Source organism: Tamandua tetradactyla, chromosome 14 (assembly GCF_023851605.1).
Source record: "Tamandua tetradactyla isolate mTamTet1 chromosome 14, mTamTet1.pri, whole genome shotgun sequence".
In the NCBI taxonomy this organism is placed as follows: domain Eukaryota; kingdom Metazoa; phylum Chordata; class Mammalia; order Pilosa; family Myrmecophagidae; genus Tamandua; species Tamandua tetradactyla.
The window spans coordinates 83,099,454-83,115,187 of record NC_135340.1 but is presented as its reverse complement, the minus strand read 5'-3'; the positions used below and the strand labels follow the sequence as shown (position 1 = coordinate 83,115,187).

General features: G+C 53.2%; 1 protein-coding gene across 5 annotated transcripts in view; it reads left to right on the top strand.

Moving 5' to 3' along the window:
* Positions 1-15,734, top strand: part of MEGF11 (multiple EGF like domains 11) — a 239,853-nt gene that overhangs the window by 27,361 nt on the left and 196,758 nt on the right. For all 5 annotated transcript variants that reach the window (XM_077128271.1, XM_077128270.1, XM_077128269.1 and 2 more), the window contains exon 4: positions 13,840-13,932. In XM_077128271.1, coding sequence (XP_076984386.1) covers positions 13,840-13,932 — 93 coding nt within the window. The remainder of the gene's footprint in view (positions 1-13,839; positions 13,933-15,734) is intronic.

Here is a 15,734-nt window from a genome sequence, read left to right as displayed (position 1 = left end):
GTCCCACGATGCTGCGCTGAGACCAGCGGCCGCTGGGAAGTGGGTGCAGCCGCCGGCACCACTCTGCCGGCCTCGTCCCGGGTCTCTGGACACCCTGCCCCCCCCCATCGTCTTGGGCTGGGCCGTGTTCGGTGACAGTTAGAACAGTCTGACCACCCAGACCAGGTCACTGATGGAGAGCGACTCCTCAGGCCCCTGATTCAGCCACAGAACTGACCGGCAGGCAGCGGCCATGGTTCGGCCCTTTGCTTGGACTAAACCTTCCCCAAAACGTTACCAGTTCCCGGGTCCCGTTCCCTCGAGGGCCTGGTGGAGTTATAGTAGATCTCACTTGGGACGAATAAATTTGCAGATGCTAATTTGTTTCCCCTTCCAGACGATTCTTTTGTAGGTTAATAGAGGCCTCCTGGAGAGTGTGCCTTATTATTATTATTTTTCACAGTTTTAATCGTATTTATTTCCTGAACAGGTCACATATTCTATTCCATTTCGAGTTTTTCACGTTACAAAAACAAGACGCGGTATAAGCCTTTCGCCCCATCCCCCCTTTCTGAAGGAAATCAGTGCTGCTGGTTTGTGTTTCTCTTTCCAGAGACTGTTATGCATGTATAAAGAAAACATGTATTCTTTCCCTAGACTTATAAAATTTTACCAAAAAAAAATGGTAGCATATTCTAAACCTGTTCTGCTTTTACTTTTTTCACTTTAGTCCTGGCTTGGAGAGCCTTTCATATCAGTACACAAAGAGCTTTCGATTCCTTTATATGGCTGCATAGTATTCCATTGCGTGGGCATTCCATCATTTATTTACCTTTTCTCCTAAGGGTGGGTGTTTAGGTTATTCCAGGCTTTTGCTATCATAAACAGTGATGCAGCAACATATTTTTCATTTTCTCAAGACCAAATATACCGAGGTGGTACTTTTTCCCAAAGATAGAGATGCCTGTGGATGAGACACTTAGGAGAAGGCAGAGCCCCTCTCCATTCTCATCTTGGCTATTCCACTGCAAGGCTGTAGAGCTGCTCTAGGGTGGGGGGCAGTAAGGGGGGCAGAGCTCCGTGAGCGGCGGGGCCATCGTGTGGGGAGAGCCAGGGATGGGCAGGACGGGCTGTCTGCTCCCCATCCCAAGTCCCCAGGACTGGAATGATGGCACGTCCTTTGCTTCTGGGAGACCGAGGGGCAGGAGACCCAGCTCTGAGCACTGGAGTTCAGAGGGAACAGCCAGGCAGGGCTGTGGTTCCAAGACCTCAAATTCCCTGCAGGAGGTGCTTCCTGCCGTCCCCCTGGGGAAGCCTCCTCCTCCGGGAAGCCTCCCCTGGCCGCCGGCACGTGCCAGCGCTGCTGCTTTATCTGGCTGCCCTGCAGGCTGGGGTCTCTTGAGGGGCCACTTGGGGCCGGCAGCCTGGGTTTGAATCCTGGCTTTGCCGTGGAGGGGCCCCGTGATGGGCCATGGTTCGGATGGGGACTGGGGCGGGGTAGAAATCGACTTCTCTGTGCTCTGGTCCGGGCTGGAGGGGGCGTAGTGCTGGAATGTCAGCCTTGCAGGCTCGTTCTGTCACCTCCTGCAGTGCTCAGGAGGAGGATGTGAGTGGTTCCTGCAGAGACCTTGAGACTCTTAGCCCAGAGATGGTCAAGGGTCTTTTCCAAGAAGAGAAGTAGTATAAATTCCAGAAAGGGCAGGAAATCCCTAAACACAACTCAGCCCCAACCAAATGCAGCCTATGCCGTGAATGGGATGTAATTTTGTTGAGGACTGATTCATAAAAGCACTAACCTCCAGGGACTGCAAAAGAATTGAGGGGTCCGCAGGCTGGGCAAGGGTGCTTGGAGGGAAGGCAGAGGTGGGAGGGGAGGAGCAGCGAGTGGTGACCTTCACAGAGGCCCCTCCCATCTGCTTTGCATTATTTTTTTATTAAAGCCCTAAATCAGCGGAGCTAAGTAGCTCCTGATTTAGCTTCTCAACAGGAATGAGATTGGAAAGCAGTGGGACTGCAGGCTGCCCGCCGTTGGGCAATGCGGCAGTGACAGCGCTCATAAAGCTTGCAGTGGCTTTATCATGCCCAGCGGTGGCAGCAGCCTGGCTACAGAACCAGGACAAAAGACTCTAACTTTTAGGGAAGGACACTTCTCCGTGGGTGGGCATCGTCTGGCCCAGCTAACACCTTGCTAAGAGGCTGTTGGGCTTCCATCACTCTGTCCTCCACCTGCTTCAGATCCTAATAGAGAAAAGTGCCCTGAAGACTTATGTGGGATTAGGATGGAATGTGGTCTGGGGAGCAGAAAGGGCAGGACCAGTATCGACAGGTACAAGTGCTAAGAAGTTGGGTTTCAGCTGGATGAAGCAAAGAGCTTTCTGGTGACCAGAGCTATCCATGAAAGGAGTGGACTCTGTCGATTCATGTATTTCTATGTGCAGCAAATGTTTGTTAAGCTTCTACTCTGTGCCACCACTCTGTTGACTCTAAGGCTATGGCAGTGAGCAAGAAACAGCATCCCTCTTGCAGAGGATATGGCCTCAGTGTGAACACTAAAAGTGACATGCCATCTGGGCTGTGACAGGGAAGGGCATGTGTTAGGGGAATGTGCATCAGGAGCCTCTAACCTCTGTGGGCCGGGAAGGCTTCCTAAAGTAGGTGACGTAAGGGTGAACCTGAGAAATGAGTTAGCCAGGCAAGGAGGAAGGGAAGAGGGCCTCCTGGAACGGGAACAGCATGTGCAAAGGCCCAGAGAGGAGGGAGAGCCTTTCTCACTTGGGGACCTGATTCAGGGGAGTGCGGTTGGAGCACAGTGGGTGCATCTCCCCCCCACACTGGGAGAAGCCTCTCAGTGGGGGCTGGCATGCAATGTGGAACAGTGTTACTTGGCCCCCAAGGCACTGTGGCTCTGAGTTCTGCAGTCACTGGGTTCAGCACTTCCAAGTGTCGAGTGCATGCTGCCTCCTCCAGAACCAATGACAAGGATATTTGGGATTTGTGTGTGTGTGTGTGTGTGGGGGGGGGGTTGCTAAGAACCCACGCTGCTAAATACTTACAGCCATTATCTTGTTTAACTCTCAAAGCAGCCCTTTGCTTGGGTATTTTATTGGTCTAGTTTTATAGACAGAGAACCTAAGGCTTTGCATTGTTAGGTCCTTTTAATTGACTTGAGGTCACAAAGCTAAGTACGTAGGAGAACTGGGACAGGCACCCAGGTCTGTCCAAGGTGGACGCCCCTGTCCTTAACCACGTCTCTCTGCGGGTGCCTCCTTGACAAAGAGCACGAGGAAGGTGTCATCCGTCCGTCTGTCTGTCCATCGTCCCAGCCCCCGTGCTTTGGGAGTCTGTCCGTTATGGCCAGGAGAAGAGGCCAGCTTCTTCCAGAAAGATGAGTCACAAGACAGAACCAGGGGACTGGTTTTAAAATCAGGCCATTTAAAAAAAAAAAAAAAAAAGCTCGACAAGCCTCATGTTTTGCTTTCCTGGTAGGTGGTGAGGATCAATTTCGCAAAGGGAGAAAAAAAAAATCAATCAGTTGGAATGTGTCTTTCTAGAGAAAGCCTGGCATCTGTCAAATGGGGGAAAAAAAAGACCCAGGAAAAGATTTTCTTGGGTCATGTGCTGGGGACTGCTGACTCAGGCCGTATGCTCCAACATCATTAACAAGTTGAAAAGCTGTTGCACCTTGCAGGATTGCAGGATTGCAGGATTGCTGGTTTGAACAACTCAGCCGGGAAAATCCTTTACAAAGCGGGGAAGGCTGAGGGGACCAGAAGCAGCCCACAAGCAGACCTGGGGCCCGCAGCATTGATTAAAGGAAATGACTGCAGCGCTGGGGTTTTTATCAGGCCCGCAGTTGGGCGTGATTGCTTGATGTGGGAACCCAATAGGAATATCTTGATCAGATGGCAATTTTAATTGACAAACAATTATTAATAGTTAAGCCCTGCTGAGGCAAGCCATGAGGGGCGGGTTATCTTGGGGCGTTATTGGCAGAAATTCAAGGGAGATCCTCAGGGGAGTTTGCAGTCTGACACTGGCTTTTGATACTTGCTGGTCCCCAGGGCTCTGGCAGGGGGTGGGGATGGGGGTGCTAGGTGATGGACAACCTTGGACTGAAATCCTTCTTGTTGGGTTTTCCTGGATCAAAGCTTGTCTGCTGGAGAGTGTCTGGAAGTTGTCTACAGAGCACTGCCCCACCGCATGGGGGTTGGAGCTTAGCTGTGTCCTGGTCTGTTAGCTGAGTTCTTTATTCCCCCACGGTAGCCTGGCATGGCCCACATTAGTGACAGGGCTCTGGTTGAGTGGAAGAAGTGGAGATCCTTTATAGATTCAGATCCTTCTTCATTCACCATATATGCTTAAGCGCCTGCCCTGTGCCAGGCACCATGCTAGGTGCTGGGACATAAGGACGAAACAGAGAAGCCCATTCCTTGACTTTATAGTGCATATTGGAGACAGAGAAGTAAGTGCTGTGGCCCGCAGGGCGAACTGTCTGCTGTGGGAACGGAGAGGCCACCTAAACCAGCCTGGAGCCAGTAGGTGGGCAGTGCAGTCAGGGAAAGCTTCCTGGAGGAAGTGTCATTCTAGTTCATGTGAAGGGTAGCCGGAAGCAAGTGATGGGAGAGCTGGAGGTCCAGGTTGTGGATAGAGTTCCAGGCTGTACCATAGCCCAGAGCCGGGAGGATAGGGACTCATTCACAACAAGGAGATATTCCCTGTGCCAAAGAGGAGAGGGCTGTAGGGAACAAGGAGGCTGAAGCAGTGCAAGGGCCTGGCGAAGCAAAATAAAGGAAGTTGTAGACTCATTTCCTGCAGAGAACTCCAAGAGGCAAAACGTCCCCTGTTCTGAGAGTCTGTGGGGGTGGAGAGGGCAGATACAGCATCTGGCATAGTAGGTGTTCAATAAATGTATTTTGAATGAATGTTGACTCTAACATTACCTTCTGTGTAAAATCTTTCCTACGTTCTCCCCCAGCCCCCAGCATGCACACACAGGGAAGAATTATCCACTCCCTCCTTGGGTTCTACCTTGCACTCTGAACTGGCTGTGAGTTCAGCACCAGTAACACTTTGGAGCTGTTGCTTGCTCATTCATTCACTCACCCGCTCACTCACATACTATCTCCCTTTCACACTAACAGATGGTTGGCACTGTGAGAGCAGACGTACTTGCTTTTGGTATTCCCAGCTCCAGCACAGTGCCTGGTACATAGTAGGTGCTTAAAAATCCTTTTGGAGTGAGTGTCTGCTTAGAGGTAGGAGTGTGGAATAGATGACCTTGGAGAAATACTAGCTAGGTTCCCTTGTGCTGGGCATGGTTTTAAGTAGCTTGCATGCATTAATGGTTTTGTCACAACTCTATGAGGAAGGGGGTCATTGTCCCCATTTTACAGATAGGGAAACTGAGGCCGGGAGATGTTAAATAACTTACTCAAAGCCACATACCTAAGAAGGGGCAGAAGCAAGACTTGAATCCAGGCAGCCTGGCTCCCAAGTCTGTTCTCTTTTCTTCTTATCACCTGTCTATGGCCATCGCAGCACAGCCCTCGTCCCTCCGTGCACCATTTTCTGAGGGGTGCCTGAGAGTGGGGATGACCCTTGTGGCACCCCAGGCTTCTGCGAGGCAGAGGAGGCTACCAGATGGGACCCATTGCGGGGAAGGGGCTGAGAGTAGACAGGGAGGGGATTCTCTGTCTGGGAGCCTCACGGGCAGGGCAGGCCTGACCATTTCTGTACCTTGGACTGCTCCCCATAACCCTGCCCCGTGATTGGCCCAGCCCACAGGAGCTGTCAGGTGAATGCACAATGCACGTGGGAGTGGGTTGTTGCATGAATAAGGAGAGGGGTGCACAGGTGCAACCCCGGTCCAAGTTCACGCTTCCGCCTAGAAGGACAGCACATGGTTCTCCAGTCCTCTGCGAGAGATAGGGCCTGGCAGGTGGGGCAGATCCTCCTTTCATTCCACATTCCACTTCTTTGAGGACTGAAAGAGGAAAGGGGTGTGTGCAGGGCTCCCCTGCATCAATTAGAATTCACTGATGAGCTAAACCTGAACCGTGTCTCCTCCTTCCTCCCCTCGGGTGAGTGAGGAAACCAGAAAGTTGACTTTCACTCCACTCCAGGTCTAACGATCATCCTGACCTGGAAAAGAGCCCAGGAATGCTCTGGACCATGACATCCCAGCTCCCTGCCCAGTCCCGAGAGGAAAAATATTAATAACTACAGCTGCAAGAATAAAAGTAACAATTATAACGCACATCTAGTTGTAGGTCCTTGCATGAACGAACTCATTCACTCTTTGCACGGACCCTCTAAGTTAAGTTGTATTATCAATGGCCATTTCACAGATGAGGCAACTGAGGACCAGAGAGTTTGCTTAAGAGCATGCAGATGAGAAGTAGCAGAACAGAGATCCAGGCTTTTAAATCATGCTATACTGCCAAAGAGCAAAAATCAGCAGGGGCGCCAAGTGAATGGAAGACGAGTGGCTGTGAGTCAGCTTGTTGGCTGGGGGAGGTACACATGGGATACCCATCCCAGGGCTCTGGGTGGGCCTCCTTAAAACACCCCCCACACACACACACTCAGAAGAAGTAGGACCTGCAGGTCGGTGGTCTTCAGACCAGGAGAGTGTTCAGCCTTCATGTCCTTCCAGCTAATCAGCCCTGATTGTGCAAGTGGTGCTGCCATCCCACCCCCACCCCCAACAACCCCCTGCCCCAGGGCTAATGCCTGGCCTTCCGTCTGCAGTTCCCATGCCCAGCTCTGCGTCTGCATTTGTGGAACGGATTTTTCCCACATTTGGCTTGAACCAGTCAGCCAAAAAGTCAATAGTTGCTGCGATGGAGCCAAAGACTCCTAAGCTAGAAGGAACATTTTGGGTCGTGTCAGCCAACCCCTTCTTTTCACAGATGGGGAAGCTGAGACCCGGAGAAGGGAAGGGACTTGGCTCAGTTCTCACAGCCCTGACTTCGTGAAAGATCCGGGGATGGGACTTAGCTCAACCCGTGGTCTCGGTGGGGCTGTAGCGTGTGGGTAAGAGCAGGCCTTTTTGGGCATCACACAGATGTGGGCATAAACCTTGGCTCAGCCACTAGACTGGTTAGGGTCCTGGTAGGAACCGGGTGGCATGCTAAAGAGGCTATTGAAACTAGTTTAGTAAAGAAAATATTTACAAAGACATGAAAAGGGTTGAGGGGAATCAACTAAAGATGGTACAGCGTCGAGGGCCAGCAACAGAGAAGAGCCTCTGCCATCCCCAGGCCTGGAGGCACCAGTGGGCAGGACAATGGCGGCCTGCGGCCCAGCTTTGCCTTCCCCCCATCTCCTGCTGGCATTGCCCATTGGCCAATCCCACCAGAAGCCAGAGGACAAGGAAGCCCATCAAGGCACAGCATGAAGGTCAGTTCTCAGGACACAGAGCAGGGTGGAAAACGACAGTGGATCCCGAGGGACAAATGGAGATGTTCAAGCACATGCATTCTCATGGGGAAAACTGGTTCTTACTCCGCTTAGATAGAAAGCCCAGATAAGCATTCAGTACGTAAGCAGATCTACAGTGTCTCTGTGCGTTAGAAGTTCGTGGGAGAGGGAGAGTAAGAAAAAGTCTTAAAAGGCTCCTTGGTTGGGGGAGAGGGTGATAATGAAAACAAGGTTGAGACACCCTGACTCAGCACAGCCTCTCTAGCTGCATAAATCTGCACAAGTTATTTAACTCTTTCTGTGGTTTAGTTTCCCCGACTGAATGAGGTAGTGATAACGCCGGCTTCAACTGGAAGGATTAAATAGGGCACGGTTTAGTCGCTGCCTTGCACAGTGACAGGCAAAGAGAGAGGTCTTGTCATTTGGCCTCTTTTTCTCTTTTTCACTCACCACACAGTTGCTAGCATCGGCTGCCGATTGCACCACACGAGTTCATTAAATCATCCGTATTCTTTGTCCCCAGCCCCAAGAAAGAAAGGGGACTAAAATATGAAGTGCTGAATCAGTGTGTGTGGCTGCTGCAAGGTTCTGCTTTCCAGTTTGAAGTCTTCTTGTCACTTTGGAAGCACCCAAAGTACCATTTTAGAAAGTAGGCTGGCATTGGTTGACATTTCCTGAAAACTTTTGACCTTGTTTTCGGGTCTGGTCATACCGGGGAGTGATTAAGTGGTAGAGACATAGAAGGGGAGAAAGGGACCTTAAACGTCTCATAGCCTAATTTTCCACTGAAGCAGGAACCCTCTACAGCAGGAGGGGGCCTTTGAAAGTGTAGCTGGTTATGATTTTTGGCTCTGCTGCCCATTAGTTTCTGCTGCATTGATGCGACTCGGCTGCAGCAGCACAAACAGGTAGCCTTCGACAGTATGCAAAGGACCAGGCATGGCTCTGTTGCCACAGGCCTTATTTGCAAAAATCAGAAGGAGGTTGGATTTGGCTCAAGGGCCCTAGTTTGCCGGTCCTTGCCCTTTAGCATGTATAGGTCCTGTATCCTTTGCTTGAAGCTTCGGAGTGAGGGGGAACTTCCAACCTATAGAAACAGCCCTTTGAACTTTTGAATCCATTCAGGTGTGCAAAAGCCTTGCCTCAGGTCAGGCTGAAGTCTGCCCCTTGTCGTTTGCACCCTGAGGTCCCTATTCTCTCTGGATGGAAAGGCCTCTGCTTCTCTCCAGCAGCCTTTTCCAGGCGGAACACCCCGCGGCCTCCACCGTGTCCTCACAGGTGACATGGCCACACTCTGGCCTCCCAGATCCTTCTCCCCTCACTTGCCAGCGTCCCCTGCGGGACACAGCACGGAGGGCCACGTGTGGAGCATGTGTAATGAGCGGCCCATGGGGAGATACGGGGATATCTAAGACCTTGGATTGACCTTCAGGGAGTCACAGTCTAGCGTGGGAGGCCAGACGAACCCATGCGAAAATCGAAAATGGCAGGAGGCCGGGTGAGCTCCATGTGTACCCCAAATGGGCACCCCCACATGGTGTGCCAGCACCCAGAGGAAGCCGAGGGTCTGTGTGGTGGGCTGGGCAGGGGGAATTTCAGGGAAATATTCCAGCGTCCACAGTGTGCAAACTGGGGAGGCTGCGGGAACCGCGCCCCTCCTGGCGCTGAGTGGAGCAGGATGATGGGGTTAGGCCTGGCCTTGGTCTCCCAGGGCTGGGGAGCCCAGCAGGAGTGTTATCTGGCTGCTGTAAGGTGCTGGGGTGGAGCCTGAGCAGCCCTAGTTCCAAGGAGACGCATCAGAGACCGTCGGCTGGAAGCAGCCTTGAGGATGGTGTGTTCTAATGCCTTCTGAGTAGACAAAAGAAACTAAGGTCCAGAGGGGGGAACCAACCTGCCTGGAGTCCCATGTCAAGTGACCCAGAGGCTGGACTCGCACTCAGGTCTCCTGGCTCCCTATCCAGTGCTGATCCCCAGGGAATGGAGGAAAGGAGCCAGGGGTTCTTCTGATGTCAGGAGTCAAGGTCTACTAGGCCACAGGAGGGGGTGGGGTTTCGGAGCTGCAGGGGGCACCCAGGGCAAAGGCAGCAATTCAGGTGAGCCCTGGAGGGGAAGGGGGGATTACAGTTTCTGCTGATTCTTAGCTGCATGGGACCTTAGGCCTCATCTGGTATAATCTCAATTTCTAGGTGGAACCGTGCGCCCAGCAGAGGAAGTGAGTTGACCGGTATCACTCAGACTGATACCAGTAGATGCAAATGCAGGTCTCCTCACACCCCTTGGCAGGCTCTTTCTACAACCCCATACCACCAACCCCTGTGCCTCCCCCCAGCTGCCCTAGTCCCACAGGGCCAGAAATGGCCTGAGCCAATGGACAGAGTGCAGGGCGACTTCTCTGTGACAGCTGAGACTGAGCTTGATGAAGACAAACATACCTTCCCCTTTGGTGCTGTCTCCCAAGCAGGTTAGTGTGGGATGCACAGACATTGAGCATCTACTGTGTACCAGCCATCATGAGGGCTTTAAAAAGCTGAGTAGGAAGCAGCGTCTGTCCCCCAGGTGCCACATAGCTAACTCCCTCAAGGCAGGCAGGGCTAGCCTGAGACGGAGGTTGAGGCAGCATGTTTAAAAGTCCCAAGGCCTGGCACATAGTAGGTGCTCAGAAAATGGTAGCGCATAGGAGGCAGCTGTAAATGATAGCAGCTGATAGCTGTCCTGGGCCCAGAGTGTGCGTGTGCGTGTGTGTGAGTATATGAATGTGTGTGTATTTGTGAAATAATAACAGTGCATACTTACAGAGCAGTTACAATGTGTCTGACATTGTTCTGAGTACTTGTATTATTCCATTTCATCTTTGCAATAACCCTATGAAGTAGGTAACACTATTATCCCCACTTTACTGATGAAGAAACTGAGGCATGGAGGATTAAGTAATCTGCCTCTGGTCCTGTAATAATTGGCAGATCTAGAATTTAAATTTGGGTGCTCACCTTGCCAGCAGGTCCAGGGAGACCTGCATGCATGAACTGGGGGCAGGGTGGGAGAGGGGGTGCATTTCAAAGACCCATCCCTGGGAGGGGGGTGGCAGCTAGACTCTAGCTGAGCTGCCCGAACCGCTAACAGTGGCAAAGCTCATGCACTCACTGCACTGCAGACCCTGCTCAGAGTTCTCTGTCAACTCGCACAATCCTCACACAGCACGTGGGTCTGTGCTGAACAGACGGGGCTGACATACAGAGATGCTAGGGACTTGCCCGGGGTCTCCAGGTCAGTGGCATTGCTGGACCCAGACCCAGTGTTCTAGATGTTGTCCATGCTTTTAACAGATGAGCTTAACTGCTTGTGGCTGCAAATGCTTCTAGTACCCCAGGGTTTCAGAAGACAGAGGCAGGATGGCAGTGGAAGTGGGGAGGACTTGAGAGAGCGTTTGCCCACATTTCTCAAGGAGGCCCAGAGAGGGGAAGGGGCCCACTCCCGTCACACAGCCGATCCTATGAGCTGACATCCAGCTCCTTGCCTGCAACAGCTGATGGCTATGCAGAGGGACTCGATGGAATGCCGGCCACTTATTGTAGGAGTCAGCAAAGGGGGAGGCCAGCTCTAGAGGCAGCCTTAGCCTCTGCAGGGGAGCTGCCTGCTTGGACCCCACGTGGGTCCTGAGGAAGGACTCAGCCACCCCAGCCCCAAGAAAGGTCACAGGTCTCCCTTGTCTTCCCGTAGCACCCCGCCCCTCCTCACCAGATTGCCAAACATGGTAATCCCAGCCTGGGGTGTTTGCTGTCAATATTTTATGCCTCAAACAACACTGTCTAAATAACACCTATGAAATATGAATGGATTGAGGTTTGACCAGCAAATAGCCCAGGCATAAACCGGAGGATGGGAGAGGAGGGAGCCCACGGGGTCTGGAAGGGCACCTGTGGAGTGGGGCCTGGGCTCTGTGGGATGGCTGTCCCCTGCTTTAGGGTCACTGGGGGCGGATGTGTTGGGCACGGGACTGACCAGGGCTTCGAATCTGCAGTCTGGGGGCGTTTGGTGCTCAGTAGACCATCCTGCGGGTTCCAGGGACTCAGGAGAGGGACCTAGAGGAGAGGAGCACAGAGCTTGCTCAGAGCACCCAAAGGCCCTGCCACCCCCCCCCCAGCTGAGGAGAGGGTGCAGGAGGGAGGCACCAGCTTGGGTGCTTTCCAAAGGGTGGGAAAGAAGGGAGGGGGGCGTGGGGCACTGGGCGATATTCCTTCCCAGATTTCCCTCCCTCCCCCCTCTTCGAGCCCTGGGGTCCCTGCCCACCCCAACCCCGTAGGGCATTCCCTGCGTCGGAACAGCTTCTCTGGCCTTCTTTCTCCAGCCCCCACCAACCTTCTCGGTTCCCCCATGCTGGTCCCCTGGATTGGGCCTCCAGCCCCTGAGCCACCTGGGTGCAGTTCTAGGCCCCCCTCACCTCCTTCCAGCTTCAGAGGCCACAGCCCTGAGCAGCGTCGACCCTGGCTGAGCGGCCACACACTGACTCAGCGGTCTCGGGGCCCGGACCTCAGTTTCCCTGCGCATCAGCGGTTAGATGTGATTTTGCTCTGAGGTCTCTCAATACTTGGCAGGTTCAGGATTCACTACCATTCTCACCACCCTCTGCAGAAATCCCAGGGGTCAGGGTTTTGCTCTCTGCAGTCAGTGAACAGCTGGAAGTGTCACTGAGCGGATCTGACAAGCTGACAAGAGGGGTCTCCTGTAACTCAGATGGGCCCGGCTGCAGAACGTGCCGAGTCCTCAGCCTATGTGGGGGGAGTCTGGGGGTTGCGGGCGCTGAGGCCAGGACTGCTGTGCCCTGGGCCTGAGGGGCAGGCCTCCAGTGGGGAGCCCGGGGAGGGACACCTGGTATCCAGTGTGTACTGGGGGACATGGACCCATCTGACCTTGTTGGGTCTAGTGGCAGGAGGGGGAGCCAGGCGGCAGAACTGACCTGTTGGGATCTTGCTAGCAGCCAGGTGAGCAGTTCACTGTGGCTGGAAGTGGAGCTGGTCACCACAGTCAGGGGCCAGCCCTCCCTGGGGCTCTAAAGGGGATGTTGCTTGAACCCTTCAGCATAAACCAGAACCTTCCCCAAAAGCCACCTGGACAAACGAGAAGAGCTCGGGTGCAGGAGTCCCCAGGCACACCAGGCTTGCAAAGCACAGCCTGATTTCAAACCCACTGACTGGAGAGGGTCCTGAAATGGCCCTTCTGGGGTCTGCCTGTGTGAAACTGCCTCCAAGCCTGGGCGAAGCTGAGGACCAGCCACAGGGCCAGCTCCTAAGCTCGGGAGGCCCCCACGCCAGCACAGAAGGGGGCCTCGTTGTCCAGCCTGGCAGTGCCCTCGCGGCGGGCAGTCGGGCAGTGGCTGGGCAGTTGATGTGTGGCAGGGTGGGGCCCTGTGGCAGGACCTTGACACCCCCTCTCCCCCAGGGGCCACCTGCTCCCTCAGCCCAGGCCCTCAGTTCCAGGCACAGGGGAGGTCTCTAACTGCTGGTCAGTAAATGGCACTTCACTTAGATCCCTTCTAAGAAATTGACAGGTTGATGAGAGCTGCTGATTTCCTGAGCTTTCAAAATTGGTGGGGGTAGCAGATGGGGTGTTCCATAATCCTCCACTGGTGAATTAGATGGTAAGGAAGCTCTTTCAGGAGCAAAAGATGACCTTGAGAAAATGTGGATTCTATTAAAGGGAGGAGAGAAATAACCTCCCTTTCTTAAACGGCTGCCAGTAAACCCTCTCAGAGCTGCAGCAGTTGACGGAAACTTCCCCACTGTTGCCTCCCAACTCAGGAGACTGTAGCATTTGACTGCACGATAAGAAATTGCCAGGCACTTTCTAATTACAATTATCATCATCGTGGATGTCTCTCTTAATTACTTTCTTATAATTAGCTGTTGCTTTTCCCCAGCATTTGTATACTTTGCAGATTTGCTGACATTTGAGAGCCCCAAAATAGGGACATTTGGGAAGGAGAGGAGAATTGGGGGGTGGGGGGGGGGACGTGTTGTGTGAGTGGAGCCTGTCCCTTTCAGGCAACCTGATAAATCTTGAGGTCTCTGCAGAGAGACATTGGAGAAAGTAAAAGATGGATGAGAAGGGTCATTTCCTGAGCTGAGGGGGTGAGAGCAGGAGCGTGGATTCAGGGCCTGGGGTTTGTAGAAGTTTTCCACGAGTTAAAGATTGGGTGAAATCTTCTTGAAAAGCCACTGAAAAGAAGTGCTGCATTTCTCGGGCTGGGTTTCGTTTTAGGAACTGGGATGACACATGCTCTCGTCGGATCCGTTTTGGAGTGAATGAAATGGCTCAGTTCAGAAGGAGCTCGATTCTGCCCAAAGCCAGCGGTGCATTGCGAACACTGCGGTGCGGACGCCTCAACCAGGAGGCTGGTTTTCACCGCTCGGTTCTTCCTCCCTCTCTGCCCGCCCCCTGCAGCCCTGTGTACGGAGGAGTGTGTGCACGGCCGCTGCGTCTCCCCGGACACCTGCCACTGTGAGCCCGGCTGGGGAGGCCCCGACTGCTCCAGCGGTGAGTCTCGGGTCTGCGGGTGCGGGCGGCCCCCGGGCTCTGGCTGGGGAGGAGGCGGTAGCGAGCGCATGCCCCGTTCTTCTTGGGCTGGGGCGTCTCCCGGTGGGCTGCCCAGGAGGACGCGGGCACTGGGGAGGAGGGATACCTGCAGCTTAACACGTCGTGGTGCTTGTGGGGTGGAGGGCCCTCGGGACTGTGGGGGTCCTGGTTTGTGGGAGTCTAGAGGGGCCATTGTGCAGAACGTGGGGTTTTCTGTACAACTCTTGACTTTTGATGGAACATCTCTAGTTAGGGTCTTTGAGGGCCGAAGGGTAATTGAGATGCCACCCAGGGGTGCAGACCCAGGGGGCCACTGTGGTCTGAGCTTGGTCCTTGGCTTTGCTGGTCCAAAGGCTCCGTGTTGTGGGTGCCCACAGAGCTCAGGGGGACTGGGTTCGTGGGATTGATGGGCCCCACGATGTCCTGTCTCCTACCACAGGTAGAACACTCGTGGGGGTCACTGTGTTCTTACATCCCTAGGGGTAGAAAGTTCAGTTTCTCCAGGGAAAGCTTGGGGAGCACAAAGTGCCAGCCCTCCAAGCAAGGCAGAGTCTCTTGGGGCTGACCCAGTGACCCAAAGCAGCATGCAGTGTGTCTCTACTGTGGGGCTGGATCCACCAAGAGAGCAGGTATGCCTGGCAGCTGCTTGGGGAATTCTCTTCCAAGAGCCCGGCTGAAGGCAAACCTTCCCCTCTGGCTCCTGTGAATGCTTGCAGATAACGCCCTCTCCATTGGCACATTTTTCAATCTATGGTTACTTAAGATCAATGGATGGTTTTTAATTGTCAGAGAGGCTTTCATTAGTGTCAAAGCCTAAATTTCTTCCTGCTTTGACTGTCTTTTAATGATGACTTGGATAAATAACACTGGGGTTTTCCTGTCCCCTACCCCACAGCGACCACAGTGGTCATGACAAGTTGGAGAGGGGCACGTTGGGTCCACATTGCTCCAATTTGGGACTTTGGCTCTTCCCTACTCTCTCTCTGTCGTGGAAACATCTAGCTATGATCCTTTTTTTCCACCTGGAGAATGAGAATGCACTGGTCAAAGCAAGGCCAGCGTGAGGTTTTGTTTTCATCCTGGGTGTTTATTTTGGCATGGGGAATCCAGGATCTTTGGGGGTACCCAAGAGACTCTCTCCAATGCATTGTGACCTCCGGTGGCCATAGTGGCCTCGTCTCTCCACCTGTTCCACTTCTTTGAGGTGGGCCGCAGCTGAGAAACAAGGGCATGGCCTCATCCAGACAACATAAAATAAACCCAAGGGACACATGAATAAAAGGAAAGTGTTAAACCAGTCTTCAGTTGGCTTGAAATATGGGAAACACAGTGGATGAAATGATTGGGGGCTATTTTTCCCCTTGTCTGTGTTTTTTGTGTGTAGCTTTGTTTTCAATGAATCTTTGGTGAAGAAATATCTCACCCCATTAGGGGAATCCTGCTGGGACAGGTCTGCTTGCTACTTCCAGGTTATAGTGCCAAGGGCGGCCTGTTGGAGATCAAACTGCAGCCCAAGTTCCAGGGGCCCTGATTGCCTACAAATCACTTGTCAGTGCAAGTATATTTAGTGCCTACTGTATGCTCAGGTCTGCTCTGGCAGTGGGGCAGGCCCTGAAGGATCTTCAGACACGGTCCTTGTCTTCTCAGCGTTTCTAGTATAGAGGAAGAGATGGAATAAAGGCAGAACTTGATGACCAGCACTAGGCAGCTTAGAGTAGGTCTTGCCCCTGGAGTGAGTTTACCAAGCACAAAGGGAAATAGCC